We start from the raw sequence: 23327 nt of genomic DNA, 5'->3' as shown, positions 1-23327 counted from the left end.
AACTTTAGGATCAATTTATTCAATTCTCAGAACCCCAGTTGGAATTCCAATTAGAATTGTATTAAATTTATTTATTAATTTGAGGTGTCTTGTCATTTTTGTGATATTATGTCTTCTCATCCCAAATCATGATATGCCTTTCCATTTATTTAGATGTTATTTCAGTTTTTGATAATAATTTATAGTTTTACTCCTCTAGAATGTAAGCTTTATTTTTAGATTTCTTTCTAACTATGTTATGGTTTTTGGTGTTATTCTAAATGGAATATTTTTTCCGTTGGTAAGGTTTTCTAAATATACAATCATGTCATCAGCAAAAAGAATAGTTTTACCCTTTTTTTCTGCGATATGTCAGCCCTTTCTTTTTCTTTTGTGTACTTAGAGCATCTAAGACAGAGTATAAGTCGATATTAAGTAATAATGATTATAGCTCGCCTCCCTGTCTGGTTTCTGATTTTAAGTGAAGTGGTTTTAGTGTTTGCTCTTATTTGTAATAAAGAGCATTTATCATAATTAAATAACTTCCTTTTATTGCTTTGCTTAGGATTGTTGTTAGGAATCCTGCTGAATTTTATCAAATATCTTTTCATCATCTATTGATATAATTTTTTCTAAATCAATTTGTTGGTATCTCTTATTACATTGGTGACCTTAATATTTAAATATCCTTACATTTCCAGAATAATCCAATGTAGTCAAACTGCATTTGTGTTTTGTCAAATTTCTGTTTCCTGTGTGCTAGTGTTTTATTTTGATATTTTTCATCTATATTCATCAATGAGACTTATTTGTTGTTTCAGTTTTCTTTCATATCCTTATCAGATTTGAGTATTAAAGTTATTCTAGGGAGCTTTTTAAAATCTTTTTACTTTGGGCTATAAGAGTTTAAATCAGAGTTAAAATCAGTTCCCAATGTTCCCTGAAGATTTAAAGCACCTGGACTTAGTTACCTGGGTTCTCACCAGACCTCCTCTATAAGAATTTCCAGGAAGAGATCTCGTCATTTGTGCCTTTTACAAGCACAACAGGTGATTCTTATCATTAGAGAAGATGGAGAACGCTGGTGTTTAAAACTTAACGATTATGTAAAACAGCTGTGTGTGCCTCTGGTCCTGGGGCCTTTTTGGATCTTTAATCACCTTTCTGATTCTTCTATGTAAATTATCTATTCAAATTTTTCTTTGCTTTTTGGGTTATCTGTATTTTGCTAAGAAACTATCATCAAATCTGATGCCATAGATTTGATTGATAAATTTTCTTATAGTGCTTTTTATTTATCCTGTGTCTCTGACTGTGTTTGCTTTCCCATTCTATTCACATATTTTTTGGCTTTGTTCTCTTTTATCTTTAATTGGGCTTACAAGGGAGTTTTCAATCTTAAAAACAAAAACAAAACAACAGTTGTTGGATATATTTACCCAGCCTATATATTTTTTAATTATCTGTTTTATTGATTTCAATTTTATTTTTCTATTTTTATTAATTTAGACATTCAGTTTCTTTTGAGTTTTTTCTTAACGGGAACACTTGGGTTGTCTATTTCTTCATTTTTCTTGTTTAATAATGAAGGCATTTAAGGCTATAAATTTATCTCTGAGTAATAAAGATTTCTCTCTGTGCCGGAGGTTGTATTTTTTTTTAACAAAGTATCTTGTTTAATAGGCTTTTAAAGAAGCTTTCAGACTCTGCTCTTAGCAGTTTCCTGTTTGCTGTGTTGACTCAATCCTGTGATATAAGAATACTTCACAGTGACTGTGAAGCCAGCTTTTAGATGAACTCTTTCAGGAAAGTCATATGTAATCTGTTGAATTTTAATTTCGTTTTCATAAATGACACTCCTGCAGCTTTAAAAGTTATTGTGTCTGTTTAAGAAGTTTTCTGGGATTCCTTGAGTTATCGGATTTCTCCTAAGAGCTTGAACTAAAAATAAAACCTAATTCTCTAAAAATTTGGAAAATTTTATCAGCAGGATATAAAATGTAGAGATGCTGATAGAAGTGAAACTTCACAAAAATTATTCAAATTATGTGCAGTGAAGTTATTGAATCTAATCACTTTGTCACACGTTTTTAAGGCAAAGTTGACTCTCTTCTAAAATGAAAGGCTGTCAACAATAACCTTTAGTCTATTGATTGTTTTACTTGCCATAAAATAATATTTGCAAAGATGTACCTGTTCTTGACATAGGGAAAAGTTTGCTGTTCAGTGCATTTTCTCCAAATCTGAAACTACCAGACCTTACTACTGAGTACTGCTGTCTTGCTTTCTCTTAGAAACCCTTCGGCTCTTCCTTGGGTGTCCTTGCTGCAGCCTGTGGGGAGGATGTTCTCCAGACCTTGACGCTAGGGAATGAAGTGTGATCTCTGCCTACTGGGTGAGGTTGGAGAAGAATGACAGATAAATGACTTTTCTTTTGACTTTGAAATTAGGGCCCTACCTTCAGAGGAGGTTTAGATAAATCCAGAGTAATCTTTGCCTATCAGGAAACATTTCTACTTTTAGAAATTTCCGGTGTGACCTTTCCCCATATCTAAGAGGAATTCGGATTTGATGGGGAGATTCCCCCCATTCTGGCTACAGCCCCGGAATTTAGAGTTCCTCCTGGAGTTCTGAATAAACATTGCTACTCTGTGTCTAGATGAATTAACTGGTTGTAGGGAGAGGTGGGTGAGAGGTTGAGGAGCCATAGGGAACCTGGCAGGCTGTTTTCAGGATCCTCTGAGGAGAAATAACTCCTCTTGGGGCCGGAATTATTACTATGACTTCCCCAAAGAGTTCTCAGTTTTTGCCAGAATACTGTGAATTATGTTGACAAGAGGGAAGCAACACTGTAAAGTCAATGACAAACCAAGGTTGATGCATCCTTAGGCAAATTCTTTCCTCACAGGAAGTCTTAAGCTGAAGTTGAGTAACTTTTTGAATTAGAAGTAGCATCTCCAACTTGACCATCTTCATTTCTGAATGACGCATTCTCTCCATAGATTCATGGACCCTCCCTGGAACTTTGGGCTTACAGCTCAGGCTGTCCATTCTATAACTACTGAATTGTAGCTCCCATCAGGAAACTCAATGGTTCTGTGGTCTCCAGGCAGAAAGGATATGATTGGAGACCTTCTCTCTGCTGATGCATTAAATATCTTTTAGATAGAGCAAAGAGTCCCTTATTTGATAGGATTTCTGAAGGTTTTGGGGGAAGCTGACAGACTTTGCTCTTAGCTGTAGTATTTTCCTGAGAAGAACTTTCTACTCGTGAGATGGATGCCTGGTTCTTAAAGTAGCCAACTCATTCCCCTACTCTCCCCTCACAAAAGGAAAAAAAAGCAGCAGCAAAGGTTGACGGGGTGACTGGATTGACGTGTGAGGACAGGAGAATTTGCTTGGCTAATAACATCCTTTGCTAGATAGTGGGGAGAAAAATGATGAGACTGAATAGGACTTGAACAATTGAGAGATTACTAAGCCGATAGAATTTATTGTGGATATTTCATGTAAAGAGTAGAATGGTGTGCACCCTCGTACTTGTCATGAGGTCTGGATGGTGGACATCCTATCATGCTGAAAACCGTGCTGTTAACCTTACCTTGACTACCTCTTGGGAACGGTGTCTGAACTGTAACGTCTGGAGTCAGAAATGACCCTAACACATTTCCTAATAAAATAAATATTTTTATTACTAGTGAAATAAATGTGTTTGTAATTGATTCAGCCCTGGGAGAGAAAGTCCCTGACTCAGAAGGTGTGAGTGTCAGCCATGTTCCAGGTGACATATGACCACCACCCAGAGATTGCAGACATGCAAGCTATGGCAGACACTCCAGGAGATTCCACACACCACCCTGTTCCAAATATAACCCCATTCTTATGCTCTAATTCTGATGTCCCAAGCATCATAGGTGACCACTTGGGTCTTTTGCTCTCATTCTGGCTCAAAGGACCAAAATCTTGTCCTCCCCTGCGTGTTTCAGCAAATACAAATCCTATGTTCACTGCATCAGGAATAAAAATAGGATGTTTGCTGCTCTGGTTGACACGATACTGATTGGTGTAACCCTAACTCTGCTCTGACCCCAGTCCTTTCCTGGGTGTGGCTACTTCCGGGTGCATCTTCCTCACTTCCGCCCGCCAAAATTCAGATTCAAATCTGGCTCCTCCCCTTCTACTGCATCACTTTTCCTCCCTAGTCTCTCCCTAACACTGCCCTCACCCACAGCTTGTACCTGTGGAGACAAGTTGATTTAACCAGGGGATATCCTGGTTCTTAAAGCAGAAGCCAAGTTATTTGGGGGTACAGTGAATAAAGAAAAACTAGCTTCCTCCCTTTTCTCCAATCCTTGGTCATAAGGTGAATGTTGCTAGTGGTAGATGCTCCTTTGGGCTGTGGTCAGGGTCTGTTGGTTGCCTGGTTAGAGGAAAACAGGATAAGGTAATTGGATCTCAGAGCATCCTCCAAACTGGAAGGATGTTGTATACCAAGCAAGTCGCTCCTGCTTCTGACCAGGAGCTGGACCTCTTCTGTAGCTCGTTTCCCTGCTTTTTGTCATCAGAAGAGCTGATCTTCTTCCTACCAATTTCCTGCCCCCAGAGGTTACCATCTTAGAAGCAGGGAATCATTTTTAATTGTTTTGTTTACTTCTAAGTTCCACTCAATAGACACAATGTTGTAACTCCTTTCTCTTGCTTGGTAGAGCAATGTTTAGTGACATTAAAATGAAACCAGTCTTGCAGTTAGCATCTACTGACAAATATAATTCATTTAGTTAAAACTGTATATTCCAAACCTAAACATACTCAGTGTTTATGGGACATTCAAACATACAGCTTAGGATAAAGGAAAATATCTGTTTCTGGAGCCGAACCACAATCACTGCTAAATAATGTTATGAAGACTTTTAATCTGGTTCAAGGTGACTCTCCGGGATGTGGTGGTCTCCCATCTAAAAGCAGAGACTCAGAAAGTTAACATGGCAGAGTGTCCTGGTTTGGAAACAGTAGAATTAAACCAAGTGGATGTTTACTTCCTTTTTTCCCACTTTTGATTTTTTTTTTTTTTTTAGTGCTATCTCACTGGCTTTCTTGGCTACGTCCTTTGTCAGCAACTGCTTCAATTCCCTTTGGAAAGAGGCAACTTTCAGTATCAAGTTAGGTAGCATGAATCTCACATCCTCTAAGCACAGCTTGCTGCCTTTGCAGGTGACTGCAGCACGATTTTGGCAACTGTCCAATATAGTCTCTCTTTCTCTGTCTTCCTCTGCCCTTATCTTTCTCTGATTCATGTTGACAGTACCCACAGTATATGAGTCCCTTTAAACATTCCTAGGGTTTATAATTCACTTTTACATTTGTAATTCAGGCAAATTGACAGGCAAATCAAAATCAGATATTCTCTTAAAATAACACAGAATGGAAAACTCTAAAAACTTTCAAAACATATGGTTTCCTAAGCCATTTTCCTGCCGTGGTTTTAAAATAAATGATCAGTAGTTTTATGATTCAAGCCATTTAGAGGCAGTTTTTACCGTGTCATGGCAGGAATTTTTGTTTCTTTTTATACAGTCTTATGTCATATGTCCAAGAAGAGAATGCCATTTCTTCTGCTTTAATTTTGCTTACATTTCTTATGATAGTCTGAAATCACCATCTAGTGCATTTTCTTTGGGCTATCAGTTATGACTTTGGTTGTGGTCAAATAATGTTTGTGAAAGAAATGTGTAAGTATTTCAAAGCATCACACAAAGTGTTGAATGGCTGTGAAGTATTTCATTTTTAAAATTGGTTTTTGTCAGGATGGGAGGGGCATAGAAGTCTCTTTTAGTGAGTCATTTGATAATAATTTAAAAATAATAATTCAATACCTAATTGTCTTCATTCAAAAGGTACAAAATAAGTTACAATTCTAGAATGTCATAATTCAGCCAACGCAGATGACTTGAACGGAATAACAGACGCAAGGAAGCCAGCTAGTTAAAATAAAAATAATTGAGTACTAGCAAGTCAGGATCTGGGTTAAAGTGGGTTGAAGTCCTTTGGCACTGTTTGTCGCTAGCTGTGTATCTTTAGATCAATAACTAAACCTCTCTGGTCTAAGTTTCTTTATCAGTGTAAGGAGGGCAGAGGGGTGGTTTATTTCTGAGTTGCTTCCTACTCTCACTATCTATTATTTTATAACTAAAATTGAAGGCCATTTAATTTCATTCTAATCTTTGCAAATTGTTCATATTATTTTATTGATTTGTCTGCAAAAATCAACCTAAGCATAGAGAACATGTTAGTATCCCTCATATACAAACAACTGCAGATGCTGATTGCAGAGCGCTTCCTTTTTGCCCATCAGTTCCTATTTGCCTGGTATGTTGGTTCTGATAGCATCCTGTCCTATGGTACTCACCCAGCCTGCTCCTCCCCATCCTGCCTTCTCTGTCCTTTCTCAATGGCGGCAGCAGCATCTTGACTCTCCCAGGACAAGACAGGGTAGTGCCACATCCCCCAGCCTGGGCTGGTGTCACCTTCTCATGGTCCATGATGATCCCCCTACTTTGAGATCCAGGCATTGTTCCCTTCCTCACCCCTCTCTCAAATGGGTTTCAAGTAGGAAACAAGTATGGGCTGAGGCTCTAAGAAAGGACTTGATGCATGTCACCAAAAGGACCCTGCACCAAACTCAATCTACACAGCCTGGGCTGTAGCTTCTAATTCCAGAACAAAATCAGAGAAACGGGGATCGCGCATTTTCCAACCACAAGGCTCTACCACTTAGAGGAGTTTGTTGGCTTTAGGAAGAATCTGACTACTAACTCAGGATGCAAAGCCTGGGACCAGAAGAAGAGGGCATTTAGAGTTAAAAAATAAAATTCTGAGGGAGATAAGCAGAAACTGTGAGCCACAGATCACAAGACTTCAGGACAAATAAGAGAGAGATTGTTTTCAAAGTGAAGGAATTTTTACTGTCGCTTGACTGATGCAAAAGGAAACATTTTGACAAGCATTTATGGAGTGCCAGCTTTGTACCAGGTCTTGTGCTAGAAATTAGAGATCTGAATTAGGCATAGCCTCTATCATCAGTGAGTTTATAACCTGATAGAATTTCAAGAAAATGTCATCAATTCCATGATCACAAACAGAGAATGTTACAGAAACATGAACTCTCGTGATTGGTCACTGAAAGGTTTTATGAAGAGATTGTGTGTGCAGAATGAGGAAAAGAAGAGAATGAGCTGGAACTAAACTAAAGTGTGAAATAATGTGGAGTTCTTGGGAACCTACGAGGAGTTTAGCTGGCTGAAAAACATATGAGAGAAAAGTAGCTGGAAATGAAGATGGAGAGGCAGGCAGACACCAGAAGATGCAGAACCTTCTTCTCTGCGTAACTTGGTAAGGAGCTACAACTTCATCCTTAAAGGAGCAGGGGCCTCTGAAGGATGTTAATTGGGACAGAAGATGATCTGATTCGCCTGCTAGAAAGATCACTGTGACAGCTGTGTGGAAGATGGGTTGGACAGCGGCAAGACCAGAGGCAAAGAGACTAGTTAGAGCATAACACCACGGGCTGAGCACGTGCATGATGATGTTTGTGAGTTGGAATATGACCCTGATCCTGATGGATAGACATAAAACTAAGAATGGGCGGTTCTCCTGTTAGTTGTTTTTAATGTTCAAAGAAGGTATGTTTTTGATAGTTAAATCAATATATTAATGATTTTGTAGCCAAGTACGTAGTTTTTTCCTTAAGCTTTTAAGTTCTGCTTACACATTTTTTTTTAAGATTTCATTTTTTATAGCACTTTTAGGTTCACAGCAAAATTGGGTGGAAAGTACAGAGTTCTTGTGTACCCCCTGCCCACACCCATGCATAGCTTCCCCACCTATCAACATCTTGCACCTGAACAGTACTTGTGTTACAATTGCTGAACCTCCACTGGCACATCATTATCACCTAACGTAGTTGACATTAGGGTTGACTCTTGGTGTTGTACTTCCTTTGACTTTGGACAAATGTGCACTGACCTGTATCCACTGTCATAATATCATACAGAGTAGTTTCACTGGCCTAAAAATCCTCTATGCTCTTCTGTTCATCCCTGCCTCCCCTCTAACCTCTGGCCACCGCTGATCTTTTTTACTGTCTCCATGGTTTTGTCTTTTCCAGAATGTCATATAGTTGGAATCACACTATGTAGCCTTTTCAGATTGGCTTCTTTCACTTAATAATATGATTTAAGATTCCTGCGTGTCTTTTCATGGTTTTATAGCTCACTTATTTTCAGCACTGAATAACATTCCATTATCTGGATGGACCACAGTTTATTTATCCACTCACCCTCTGAAGGACATTTTGGTTCCTTCGAGTTTTGGCAATTATGAGTAAGACTGCTACCAACATCCATACACAGGTTTCTGTGTGGACATAAGTTTCCAATTCCTTTGGTTAAATACCAAGAATCTCAGTTGCTGGATATATGGTAAGAGTATGTTTAATTTTGAAAGAAACCACCACACTGTCTTTCAAATTGGCTGTTCCAGTTTGCTTTCCCATCAGTGATGAATGAGAGTTTCTGTTGCTCCACATCCTCGTCAGCACTTGGTGTTGCCAGTGCTTTGGATTTTGGCCATTCTAAGAGATGTGTGGTGATATCTCATGGTTGTTTTAATTTGCATTTCCATGATAACATATGATGTGGAGCATGTTTTCATATGCTTATTTGCCATCTATGTATCTTCTTTTGGTGAGGTGTATGTTAAGATCTTTGGCCCCTTTTTTATTGTCGAGTTTTAAGAGTTCTTTGTTTATTTTAGATAACAATCCTTTATCAGATGTGTCTTTTGCAAATATTTTCTCCCAATCTGTGGCTTGTCGCCTCATTCTCTTGCCACATCTTTTTATTCAATTTGTGACTCTTGGTCTTTGTATAAGAATAGAAACAACTTTCAGGCAACTTTCTTTACTTAACTCATAAATATAAACTTAAGTTGCCCTAAACAGACATAATTAATTAAATTCTTTCAAACAACTGAACCTATATAAAAATTTAGGATGTCTCAGTCTTTTAAAAACTCCAAATGACTGACAAAGCAGGCTTACAAGTACGGATAAGCACTTTATAAACTTTCTAATCATTTAACGAAATCTTTTTATGCACTTAAACTTATTAGCCCTGAAAATCTAATAATTCAAAATTATTAATGTAGTAGGTCAAGTTATACACTTGAATACAATTTGCAATCGAATTATGTTATGCTTTCAAATTAAAATCATAAGTATATTCTCAAATAAGCAATTAAATTTAAGTCACAAGACTGTCAGAGTTTTTGCTATGTCTCTAATATTATCTTAAAGGTTTTAAACATTTAAGAATAAACACATTGATTGTCCCAAGATTACACATCTTATTCATAAATTTAACATAAAAGCTCTCGTACTGTGTTCATTTGCTAGGACTGCCCTAACAAAGTACCACACACTGGGTGACTTAAGAGAAATTTAATTCCTCACAGTTCTAGAGATTAGAAGTCTGAGACAAGGTTAGTTCCTTCTGAGGGCTGTGAGGGAGAATCTGTTCCATGCCTCACTCCTAGTTTTTGGTGGTTCCCTGGCAGTCGATGGTGCTCCTTGAATTGAAGATGCATCACCTTGATTTCTGTCTTCTTTGATGCGTCCTCGATGAGTCGAAGAGTCCAAAGAAAGATTTCTTGCACTCTCAAGGTCTGGTGGTAGTGCTTCTTTATTCAGAGAATAGCATGGAGTAGCATGGGGACAGGACCCATGGGCAGTGAAGAGCTGCAATGGGTTGAGGGTAGGGCTAAATTTATAAGACATAGGTCTGTGAGTTATATCTTTACAAGACAAAAGAAAGATCATGTAAAACAGTCATTAAAATGCTATCAGTGCAGGTGGGGTCTGGTTATCAGGTGATCCTATAACTTTGGATAAGAATCAGATCGGATCAGATCAGGATGTCCTATGCTTCCCAGAGGATGATCTATATAGGTATGTAGGGCAGGATGCCTTGGGCTTTTTCTCCCTGGGGCAGCCTTCATCCTCATCATTCTTCACATGGCACTCTCCATGTAGAGTTCTCACTCTCTTACCATATGATCCTGTGATCAAGGTCCTTGGTATTTACCCAAAGGAGTTGGAAATTTATGTCCACACAAAAACCTGTGCATGGATGTCAGCAGCAGCTGTATTCATAATTGCCCAAACTTGAAGCAACCAAGATGTCTTTCAGGAGATGAGTAGATTAATAAACTGTGGTACATCCAGACAATGGGATATTATTCAGCGCTAAAAAGAAGTGAGCTATCAAGCCATGAAAAGACATGGAGGAATCTTAGAAGCATGTTACTAATTAAACACTAAGAAGTGAATCTGAAAAGGCTGCATACTGGATGATTCCATCCATAGACATTCTGGAAAAGACAGAATGTTGGAAACAGTAAAAATATCAGTGGTTGCTAGAGGTTGAGGGAAGGAGGGATGGACAGGCGGAGCACAGAGGACTTTTAGAGCAGGGAAACTACCTTATGATGTTACAACAGTGGATACATGTCATTGCACATTTGTCCAAAGTCAAAGAAAGTCCAACACCAAGAATGAACCCTAATGTAAACGATGGATTTTGGGTGATAATGTGTCAGTGTAGGTTCGTCGATTGTAACAAATGTACCGCTCTGGTGCAAGACATTGATAGTGGGAGAGGCTGTGTGTGTGGGGGCAGGGAGATGTGGGAACTCTATACTTCCCACTCAGCTTTGCTGTGAACCTAAAACTGCTCTAAAAATAAAGTTTACAAATTAAAAAATTATAATAAAATATAGAAAATAAAAATGCATAGACATGATCTTTATGGAAAATGATCCATGCCCTTTGGTTCCAAGAGCCTGTAAAATCCTTGAAAGCAGAGATTATTATTTACTGATATATCCACAGTACTTCACATAGCATTTAATAGTTAACAGATGATGCATGAATCAATGAATGGGTGGATGCATGGTTGAGTAAGAGGTACAGTGCAGTAAACTTTCGGAGGAGAAAGAGTCTTTCTAACAGAATCGTTTTGCCTTGGGCAGATTAACTCAGTGTGGAGAGAGAAATGGCCTTGCTCCATACACACAGTGCTAGGTTGCTGTCTGCATGGCAGATCAGCCTGGAGTGAAGGCACGGGAGCTGAGCAACAGTGGAGTAGATTTGAGCCTGATATCAGAACAGTGAAAGTCTGACTCTTCAGCAAACCAAAACTGTGTTTGTCCTCGAAAACATTGCAAGAGCCACAGCAGTCCAGCCTCCTCAAGTGCAGACAAAGCTACAGCAGGAAGTGGAGGAGGTGGAGGGAATTGTGACTGTCTTCCAGACTCTGGAGAGCACCTTTTTCCTGTAAGCCACTCTTCTTCTCCAGTGGAAGGGGGCAGCGCATTCTATGAGCTGGGAGCCAGGATGCAAATCTCAGTTCATTCAAAGTTGATGGAAAGTCGTTAGATTGCTTTATGCCCTGGTGGCTTTATATGTAAAATGGAAAAATAGTATTTCACTTGTTATTGCTAACCATCAAACAAAAAATTTCTTTGGACTCCTTGGGGAGGACTGGCAGCAGAAATTAGTCTTTGTACCATGAAGAATCCAAGTGTTCGGTCAAGACCCTACCTGTGCCTGAGGTCAGGCCCTTTGAGGCCCGTCAGTCTAGCAGCGATGCCAGACTGAGCCAGGGCCCTGATTCGCTGTCTTCTGAGCCTCCAGCTTTAATCCAAATGAATATATTATAATTACAGAATAGCAGGGAGAGCCCCACAGTCAAGAAAGATTGTGCAGTCATTCTCATAAACATTCGAATAAGAATTAAATGCTGATTGATTCAGCATAGGAGTCTCTGGAGTGAATCTCTAAATCCTGTTAAAAATACAACTTTGGAACTTATATACCTGATCTTTCTGGTCTGCAACTGACAAACACACAAAGTTTTGAAGGAACACCGTTTTCAACAACCTATTTAAAGGAATGTTCTTGGTGTAGATTATCTGTAAGGCCTGTAGTTTCCTCGAGAAAAACAGAGCAGGATGTCAGATCTGTATTCATTTCTCCACCTGCCACAAAAGCCCCCGCTGGTTGCTTCTTTGCCAGTTATGCATATTATAAATGGAAATTCTGTACCCGGAGGATTTTCTTAGAAAAATGATTCACATCCAGCCCATCGTCATATCTGTTGTTCTACTTCCAAAATATGCCCCAATCCATCTATTTCTTTCCATCTCCATCATTTGCTGTTCTAATCCAAGCCGCCATTGTCTCTCACCTGGACCATGGAAGTACCTTCCTGACTATTCCACTTTTCCGTCTGGCTCCCAATCCATTCATTTCTCCGTAGTAGCCAGACTCACCAGTTTACAATATAACAAATGATGTAATGCCTTGAAATCTCTAGTGGCTTACCATGGCGATTAGAATGAAATCTAAACTCTTTATCGTGGTCCAGAGGGCCTGGCTGATCTTGCTCATGCTCAGCTCTCCGACTCCTTCTCGCATCACCTCTTTACTCACCATCCTCTGGCCCGCTCTGACCTTCCTTCTTCCTCAGGGCAGGCCCTTGCCCTTACTGTTCCCTCTGCCTGGAATAGTCTGATTCCACTTCTTTTCCTGGCTCACGCCCCTCCTCCTTCGGTGTTCCCTCCTCAGAGGGCAGCCTTCCCTGACCTCCCAAAGTGGAAAAGCTTTTCCAGTCACTCTCCATTGCGCCTCTCTGCTATATTTGCTTCATAGCCCCTTTTTTTCCCCTGAAAATGTTATGTTTATCTATTTGTTTATTTACTTAATGTCTGCCTTCCACTGCCTGCACAACCCCAGGGGAACAAGGATCTTTAGTCTTGCCTGCTGCTGAACCTCCTGTGACTAGAACAGCGCCTGGCATAAAATACATGTTTATTGGATGAGGGAATATATAGATATATGCATATACACACACATATATATATTCATTCAACAAACATTTATTTAAATATTTATATATGTAGTATATTTAGATATGTTATATAGAGAGATATATTCATTCAACAAATATATTTAAATATATATTTATATATGTTATGTGCAAAGATATTTACATATATATTCATTCAACAAGTATATTTACTTATATATTTATTTGATATATATTTATATATGTTATATATGAATAAATAAATACTCTTGAAGATTTTTTTCATATCCAGCTTTTATCTTGATTTGGAGTGTTGGAATGGATGGAATAATCATTTTTGTTAGGTGTAGGAGCTGGGCTAGAATAAATGCAGCATATATATATATGTCTATATATATTTCTGAATATATTTTTGATGTGTCTTATTTAGGACTTTATGTAAAGAAGTAATGAAGTAATAACCAGCATAAACTCTAAGCTGTAGTCCAAAGTTCTCATGCTTTTTCTTCCTTAACTCCCCTTCAGCCACACATATAACCTCACTTTTAAGATGACCTCAAGGCAAATGAGCATAGGGAAATGAGCACATTAAGTTCTGAAGTTAGGTTTCACTTGGATAGATTTTTGTATGGACTAATGAATTAGATATTCCTACTTCTGAGGGGAGCTCCTCATTTCTACTTTTTATTCATATTTACATTCATAAAATATTTTTAAGTGCTCACTGGATAACACGTGCCATGCTCCTCTCTGTGATTAAAATAGCTAATGAGGTCAAGTCTACGTGGATCCGTGCCTCATTGGGTCTCAGGCAGACATTGAAGTCTGCGGGTGACCTTATGCTGAGGCCTGAGAACTCTTCCCCAGCCCTGGTCCCTGCCTTGCTACGCTCACAGGCAGAGGGATGCTAAGGTCTCTATGGTGTGTTTCAGCAACTTGGAAGTGTGTACAGTGTACTCGCTGCGATCTTGAACGTTGGAAACATTGAATTTTCTTCGGTGGCAACTGAACACCAGATTGATAAGAGCCATATTTCCAATCACGCAGCTCTGGAGAACTGTGAGTTTTATTGTCTTCCATTCCAAACTGAACTCTTAAAAAAAGTCTAACGACGTACTGGAAGTGTTACATGAGGATAATTGCAAGCAATTGCAATTAGATGAAATCTTTAAAAGGAATATTCGGATTTGATTTCTGTAAAATGAAGTTTTTGAAGTCCACTACTTAAAAACAGATCTTTATGCCTACAAATTAACTCATTACTGTGGAAAGCATTTCTAATGACTGGGTTTTCATGACTATTTTAGGAGCTATTTACATTTCAGTGTAAAAACACAGGAAATATAATTAAAATTTAGTAAACATCTGAAGAAGAGCTGAAGTTATCTTGTAGATTTAGCATCTATATCATTTTATATGTAATGAAGACCTGTATATTTATTATCTCACTGGATGGATTTTTTACACACAGTCATCCTGGGTTGATTAATTTTACAATCATTTTCTACACAAGAAAAGTGCATCATGATATTGGCTTCAAGTCAATTTTCTCATACTAGCAGAGTTTGATGCATTATTCCAATAAATTAAGCTTTCCTACTGTTATCTTTCAGTGGCATAGCTTTTTTTATTTAGAGAGTACTTTATTTTTTATTTTTAATATCAGCATATACCCCATAATTCCAAATTTACTATGTTTCATTCATAACATAGTGAATCATAATATAAATTTTCATTTATATATATTTTTTTCTGATTTATACTTAAGAATAGAATGAGATGTTCTAGGGTAATTTGATAGTGCCAAATGCCACACCATCCTGGTGTAGACCTGTCCCCAGATTCCGATCAGCTCCATCCCACTGTGTCTCTGGAACCAGCTTGGTAATACAGCAGAACTAGTGTCTGAGGGTGGCATATAGTGATTGGCATGTACTTGGAAACGTCTTCTGATTTTCCATAGATAAAAACGTTAATTGGCAAAAGATATTAGGGTATCAAAAGTGGAAGGAATAGCCAGAAAATTCCAGTGATAAGGTTCAAATCTCACCATCTGGTCATAAATAAACGAATTATCTGGAGCTGGCCCAGTGGCGCAGCAGTTAAGTGCACACGTTCTGCTTCAGCGGCCTGGGGTTCGCTGGTTCAGATCCCGGGTGCAGACATGGCGCTGCTTGGCACGCCATGTTGTGGTAGGCGTCCCACGTGTTAAGTAGAGGAAGATGGGCATGGATGTTAGCTCAGGGCCAGTCTTCCTCAGCGAAAAGAGAAGGATTGGCAGCAGTTAGCTCCAGGCTAATCTTCCTCAAAAAAAAAAAAAAAAAAAGAGTTATCAATAACCAACAGAATGAGTTGCAATAGAGATGTTGTAGATATGACTATATTTAGAACCAACCAAACTAAAACGTGATTTTTATGATTGAGAACCTATTTCTGTATAACAGGAGACAGTCATATAGGTCACAAAAGATTAATGTGAATATGAATATAGTTAAAATTAATTAAAGCACTTTCTGGAATAAACTACTCATGGAAAATAGAAATTTTACTAATTTTCATTAAAATTATATATAAAGTTACAAGGAATTATCTCCACACCAAGGCTATGTTTCCAGATAGTTTTACAGGTACATTGTCTCAACCAAGCACCAGTTCTGTCCGTTCTATCCTGTAAATAGCTGTCAAATCTGACTGCTTCTCCTTATCTCCATCATCGTCATTCTCATCCGGGGCAACATCACCTCTCACCTGAAGGAAGTGGCCTCTGAGTTGTTCATTCCACATCAATTCTTGAACTTTTTCAGGCCATTTCTCCACAGTTCGTTCAGAAACCACGTAGTGCACGTATCAATGAGTTCTCTTAATCTCCCTCTCCCTGTCACCGTCGCTCTCTCCCCCATGGCCCCCACCATGCCCCGTCCTCTCCCTCTCCTTTCCCCCTCTACCCCCAATGTCTTCTCTTCCCTCTCCTCCCCCTCTATCTTCCCACTTAAATTTCTTGATTAGCTTCCCATTCCTTCTGGATAAAGAGCATCAAGACTAGAACTTTGTATTACAAAGTGTTATACTTAGCAATATATTCCCAAATAAAATGCCTTGCATGTAGTAGGCATTCAATAAATATACGTCAAATGAATAATGTGGGAATAGAAACAGACATACTTAATGGGAGACACCGTTCAGAAATAGATCCAAGAAGAATTACCAGAAATGGCATTACAAATCACTAGGAAATCAGTGTTGTAGTGACCACCAACTGGCTAACCACTGCGGGAGGGGAAATTTGAGTCCTTCTCATACACCATATACCAAAATGAATTCCAAACATATATCACTTTAAATGCAAAAGAAAAAAATCATAAAAGTACAAGACAAAATGCATTTATATAATCCTGAGATGAGAAAAGACTTGAAGGACTTTATGTGCAGAAAACCAAAAGCAGAAGTGATTTTTAAAAATGGATATTTGACTACATAAAAATTAAAACGCCTTCATACTAAAAAGAGAAAAATAAATGAACTTGCAATGCGAATGAAAAATGAGGGAAAATAGTTACAACATATCTATTAAAGCCTTTTTCTCTTTAAGCTGTAAAGAGCTGTTGTAAATCGATTAGGAAAAGATGAACATATATCAATGGGAAAAGGCAGTTTACAAATTAAGAACCACAAATCAGCAATGAAAATATGAAAAAAAGAAAATATTCAGCTTCACTAGGAATCAATTAAAAGTAAATTGAAAGGGGACGTTTTTTCCTATCAAATGGGCCATTTTTAAAAATAATAATCCCTGGTGTGCATGAAATTACATTAAAATTGTTGGTCTTTCTTTTGGTTGATAGGAGTGTAATTGGTTCAGAGTTTTGGAAGATAGCTAAATAGTGTATATCAAAAGGCTTGAATATGTTTATATGCTTTGAACCAATTGCTGAATTTAGGCACTCTATGCTAATAAAATAGTACAAAACAAGAACACAGATTCATGCCTAAAATATTTATCCCAGCATTCTTTGTAATTATGAGCATGTGGAAACAACCTAAACATTCAAAATTTTAAAAATTATTGCTATATTATGCTATGTCAGAATATTATGCACCAAATTAAAATTATACTTACAAACAATATTCAACAAAATGAGAAATGCTTAAGATGTTATTTTAAGATAAAATATAAGTGCGGATAATCTCCGTAAACATACCTAGAAGACGGAAATGCAGAATGTTAACTTCGAAGGTGAGATTTCTGCAGTGAACCTATGTTCCCTCTACGATGTGAGGAAATATTTTGTTTAAATAAGGTTTAGTAATCTTCGCCACATGACCAAGAAGTGTCATGTCCCAAATGCTGAAAGTAAATTCAAAATGTTCAAAGTATTTGAAAAGGAGAACAGCTAATTTGAAAAATTAGCCTGTCATGTCATAGTTTGGGTTAAAGATGTTTATTATATTCAAAAATGAGGTTTTTTTCACTGAGGTTAAGAATTATTAATTTTAAATTCCTCATGATATTTAATCATCATTAAATATTAAATAAATCCTAAATATTAAATATTATAAAATAAATAAATATTCAATAAATTGTCATCAAAATTAAATAAATGTTTGTTCAGGCATCAGGTTTTAACAAAATTTGGTAATTGAAATATGTAACTGAAAAGTAGTGCGATGAAAGGTATGTGAATGTCAAGATAAGTTTATGCTCTTTGGTTATATATCGTAGAAGGTACTTAAAATACATTTGCTTGGGTATATTTCTGAAGTCTAGGCAACCATCCAGTAGTTTTCTACATGTTCAAAATGTGTATATAATGTCCAACTTATACCAAATCTATTCATTGTGTTTCTAAATTATTTGACATAATTCAGTGAAGTGACGTTTGCATCACATAAACAGCCATGCACTTGTGCAAATGCCTCCCTCTGGCAGCCAGTGTGGTCTGGGCTGTGCTATCTTATGCAGCAGCCTGTGTTTGACCAGTCAAGATAAGCAGAGAAAAATAACCAAGAAGAGACATAGGACCACGATTGAATAGTAACTTATTTTTACATTATAAAATCTTCACATATTTATTTCATGTCATTTGAAGAAGGTGAATTAAGACATTTTCATTTCTTCTAACACATCTGTTTATTTTTTAGCTGCTTCTTTGCTTTGCATTCAGGCAGATGAGCTACAGGAGGCGCTCACCTCCCACTGTGTGGTCACTAGAGGAGAAACCATCATACGACCCAACACTGTAGAAAAAGCTACTGACGTCAGAGATGCTATGGCTAAAACTTTATATGGCCGTCTCTTCAGTTGGATAGTCAATCGCATTAACAGCTTGTTGAAGCATGACACATCACCAAGGTAAACATTTTTATAGAAACTTTTTTTCCCCAGATGTCAGATGATATAAATCTCTTCTCTAATTTACTGATTTGTATCCAAGTCCCTTTGAAGATGTTTCCAATTGGTATCATTTAATGATCAAAGTTAATTTCAGTAGATCTGCTTTATTTCCTAATAGTACCACTTCCTTGTGCCAAACAGCTCTAAAATGTTTAAATTGCTGGAACATAAATACCGTAGCAACATTAATAAACATAATAGAAAGTGAATTTCTAATGTGATATCTTACTATCAATTTATGTGTCTTTTAATCAGAAGGTGTGCTATGCAGCAGTTACCATTTTATACTTGTATAAAAGGTTAATTCAGCTGTTCTTTGTTTTTGTTCTGAGAGTTTGAATTAAATCTTGAAGCCAAAGGAAAACTTTTTTTAATATTTTAACTCTCACTACAATCCCATAAGGGTGGGTTTTACGACCCCAATGAAATTTGGTTCAGAAATGCTCTAAATAACTAGTAAATGGCAGATCCAGGATTTGAGCAATAATGTTATCTGACTGTAAGTCTATGCCCTGCCTATCACCTCATCTTAGAGATAAAGGTCATCACAGCCACGGTTGACTCAGTGCTCTCTATATGTCAGGGATTGTGCGTAAATATAAGTCCTTAGATTTACATCTTAAGTTTCGCTCTGTCATAAATTATATTCTTTAGAAATTTGTATATGAAAAAACAAGATAGATGCCTACCTTAAGATCGCCTCATTCACACTTGCTTGCTAGCATTAAAAGATCATTTAATACACATTTCAGGCATGGAACTCTTTATTTTTTCACTAAAATACATATCACGTTGTGTATTATCCAGTCAAAATTATCCTCAAAATTGCTTCTTCACCTCCCTGCTGAACTGCACCCCATCTGACTGGATCTGCAAATCATAATCCAATTTGCCCATTATGATTTGATGGTCACAATAGTCTGTATGCTCATGTGTGGCCATCTAAAGGATGCCAGCCTTTCAGATGAAAATGGAAAAATTCAAAAATTTTTCAATATCTGTATATTCCACAGAATGTAAGCAAGTTGCTCAGAGATTTGACCTCATTTTGTTAGCTATCATCTGCATGTTTAGTATTAAATGGTACCCAGAAGGACATGTCTTCTAAACTAGTGATCTGTGGAAAATTCCACGATAGCCTACATGTTACACGGTAACTTGCCTTTGCACACGCTAATGAAAAGTATCCAAATCTTAGGTTCTTGTTTTTTTTTTCAGTGAGGAAGATTGGCTCTAAGCTGACATTTGTTGCCAGTCTTCCCCTTTTTGCTTGAGGAAGATTGTCCCTGAGCTAACATCCTCCCCAGTCTTCCTCTATTCTGGATGTGAGTTGCTGCCACCACAGCATAGCTTGGTGAGTGGTGTAGGTCCGTGCTCAGGATCTGAACCCACAAACCCCAGGCCACCGAAGTGGAGCCTGTGAACTTAGCCACTAAGCCACAGGGCCAGGCCCAGATTTTAAAATTTTTTATAGAAACTTTAAAAAACTAAAACAAGACCGTTGAAATAGTTTAGTTCAATCTGTCAAGATTTACACTAAGATTCTGGGGGGCTTATGTTCTATGCGAGGCTTTGCCACCAACTTGTGTGACCCTGGGCAGGTGATTGCATTTCTCTGCATCTCTTCCCCCTCAGCTATTAAATAAGGACATGGAATGACAAGTCAGTGGTCTTAATTGTTGGTGGGTATCCTGGAGCCTTTTAAGAATCTCTTGAAAACAATGTCCTTCACTCCAAAATATAAAATGGATATGTCACTACATACTCACCAGAATATTGCACACAGTTATGGTTCCAGACCCCTTGAAGCCCATTAACAGAAACAATTTAAGAATCCCTGAAGTAAATCATCGCGAAGGTCCTCCTGGCTCTAACACGTTATTATACGAGCTAAACGTCTATCTCAGTGGGATCCTGTGGCACAAAGATTGTAAAAGAATAACCATTTTGACTAAACCACATAAATTTTAACTAGACATTTTTCCTCATATAACCACATAGAATTATACTTACTATTCAAAATAGGAATTTTCAGAAATATTAGGATAGCTTTTCTTTTGTCTCTCCTGTCACATATTCAAAGTGTTCTGTAACTCTGCATTCTGAATTCAGTCAATTCTTCCCAATGTGGAGAGCATCCTTCTCTTGGAATATTTAATTGTAAAATAGTATCTAATTGTATTTTACAGTATTTAATTATAAAATAAATTCACATATATTTATATCTTTCTCCAGGTAACCACTTATTCTATATTTAAAAATTGTGAATGAATAATCCAAAAATAAATAATGATTCTTTAAAATAAGTAAATATTTTTAGCAAGATGTTTTAGTTGTCATCCTAAAATGAAAGACTAAATACACTCTTTCATCGAGTTTTTGCTTCTCTGGTATGGTTTTTCTTGAACATGTTTTCTCTAAGTTCTGAGTGCCAGCCATGTTTTCTCTGTGATTCATAACTCACTCAGAGCTGTGATCTTGTGCTCACAAACCCATACGAAAAAAGTTTCTTTTGTTTAAGTCTATAAAATAGTGTAGGAGTAGTTTGTCTAGTAGGAGGAAAATATTGTACTGTTTACATATTAAAATCGATGCTACCTACTTTATGTTCTATGGAAGGAAATTTTTCAATTAAGAAAATTTTCCCTCTATGTCCTAGTAGTCGTTTCTTATCTAAATCACAAAAGCATGCTCTGAGACGCCCTGCTTTACATACCTCTTAAAAAAATAAATAAGAACTCAAAATAATGCCTCTAATTTTTCCAGCAGGAATGGTGATGAACTGAGCATTGGCATTCTGGATATATTTGGCTTTGAAAATTTCAAAAAAAATTCCTTTGAGCAGCTGTGCATTAACATTGCAAATGAACAAATTCAGTATTATTTCAACCAACACGTGTTCGCGTGGGAACAGGTAAGTTGAGATACTGTAAAGATGCATGCGTGGGTGTGTTATATGCACAACTGAACTCATGAAGCAGGACCTAAATCATAGACTGAAAGCCTTAAACATTTTATAAAGACAAAGAAAAGGTTTTCTTTTTTCCATGCCCATAGTAAAGACAAAAGCAAACCAAAAAACTAGTATGAATTTAGTGTGTCTTGATATGTGATGTTGAATGTCCTCCATCAAAAATCGATGCACCTTTCTCCAGACCTTAGCAAGTCTGAGCCCTTGCAAGCAAAGAAGTTCCCTTTGGGAATTTAATAAGCAGATGTGTCCACATGTTTCTTTTTCTGTAGGCTGCATAGCTGAAATTCTGTTTGAAATTTAAATATCCATCTAAAATGCATTAAACTTCAGAATTCCGGTAACTAGGCAACAGAACAAAAGATAATGGGTCTGATACAAATGCCATGAAATGGTAATTTTGTCAGAGTACAATGTGTATTTATGAGTCAGCTTCACAAATAAGACTTTCTTGAGATGCATTTGGCAAAACTGTAGTATTAAAATTATTTAAATTTTATCGAGTTCAAAAGACTCGTATTTTATATCATTCAATATGTGATTTCTCTCTTTTAAATAATGTTAAATTGTTTTGTGTTTACTGATTAGAACTGAAGTTTTCATGTACATTTGAGATAAATAAGAGGTACATGAACCTCTTTTGATTCAAAATATTTAGGCATATTGAGAATTCACTTTGAAATTGCATTTTGAAAACAGTGGTCACAAAAGAAAACATATATATCTTGACATTCCTTAGGCCAGAAAAAGAACATAAATGTAAGATTTTATCTTTGCACAATTCTCATCTACCTCAGGATCTTTTTTTTTAGCTGGGTAGTTCTTTTAGTTTATTTTTTAAATTTTCATTTTTTTAAATTGCGGTAACATTGGTTTATAACATTGTATAAAATTCAGGTGTACATCCTTATAATTTGATTTCTGTATAGATTACATATTCACCAGCTGGAGACTAATTGCCATCCATCACCACACACATGTGCCTAATCACCCCTTTACCCTCCTCCCTCCCACCTTCCCCTCTGGTGACCACCAATCCAATCTCTGTCTCTATGTGATTGTTTGTTTTTGTTTTTACCTTCTGTTTATGAGTGAGATCATATGGTATTTGACTTTCTCCCTCTGACTTATTTCGCTTAGCATAATACCCTCAAGGTCCATCCATGCTGTCACAAATGGCTGGATTTCATTGTTTCTTATGGCTGAGTAGTATTCCATTGTGTATATATACCACATCTTCTTTATCCATTTGTCACTTGATGAGCACCTAGGTTGCTTCCATGTCTTGGCTATTGTGAATAATGCTGCAGTGAACATAGGGGTGCAAGTATCTTTATGCATTTGCGTTTTCATGTTCATTGGATAAATACCCAGCAGTGGAATAGCTGGATCATATGGTAGTTCTTCCTTAGCTTTCTGAGGAAATTCCATTCTGTTTTCCATAGTGGCTGCACTAGTTTGCACTCCCACCAGCAGTGTGTGAGGGTTCCCTTCTCTCCACATCCTCTCCAACATTTGTTGTTTCCTGTTTTGTTAATTTTAGCCATTCTGACTGGAGCGAGGTGATATCTCATTGTAGTTTTGATTTGCATTTCCCTGATAGTGGTTTTGAACATCTTTTCATTTGCCTTTTGACCATCTGTATCTCTTCTTTGGAGAAATATCTGTTCAGATGTTTTGCCAGCTTTTTAATTGGGTTGTTAGTTTTTTTTGTTATTGAGATGTAGAGTTCTTTATATATTTTGGATATTAACCCCTTATCAAATATATGGTTTGAAAATATCTTCTCCCACTTGTTAGGTTGTCTTTCATTTTGTTGATGATTTCCTTTGCTGTGCAGAAGCTTTTTAGCTTTCTGTAGTCCTGTTTGTTTATTTTTTCTATTCTTTCCCTTGTCCAGTCAGACATGGTACTTGAAAATATGCTGCTAAGACCAATACTGAAGAGTGTACTGCCTGTGTTTTCTTCTAGAATTTTTATGGTTTCAGGTCTTACGTTCAAGTCTTTAATCCACTTTGAATTAACTTTTGTGTATTATGAAAGATAATGGTCTACTTTCATT

General features: G+C 37.2%; 1 protein-coding gene across 21 annotated transcripts in view; it reads left to right on the top strand.

Moving 5' to 3' along the window:
- MYO3A (myosin IIIA) overlaps nt 1–23327 on the top strand; it is a 218021-nt gene that overhangs the window by 114846 nt on the left and 79848 nt on the right. For 14 of the 21 annotated variants that reach the window (XR_011433841.1, XR_011433842.1, XM_023632356.2 and 11 more), the window contains 3 exons: nt 13835–13961; nt 18042–18252; nt 21061–21208. Coding sequence is in view for 18 of the 21 variants with exons in the window: in XM_023632356.2 (XP_023488124.2) it covers nt 13835–13961; nt 18042–18252; nt 21061–21208 (486 nt within the window). In the remaining 3 variants the exon portion in view is untranslated. Of the gene's footprint in view, nt 1–13834; nt 13962–18041; nt 18253–21060; nt 21209–23327 lie in introns of those variants that run through there. The other 7 variants (XM_070254779.1, XM_070254771.1, XM_023632351.2 and 4 more) reach the window with 2 other exon arrangements.

The sequence above is a fragment of the Equus caballus genome, chromosome 29 (genome assembly GCF_041296265.1).
Source record: "Equus caballus isolate H_3958 breed thoroughbred chromosome 29, TB-T2T, whole genome shotgun sequence".
Classification (NCBI taxonomy): domain Eukaryota; kingdom Metazoa; phylum Chordata; class Mammalia; order Perissodactyla; family Equidae; genus Equus; species Equus caballus.
The sequence above is the reverse complement of the archived record's forward strand: the minus strand, read 5'-3'. Positions and strand labels throughout refer to the sequence as shown.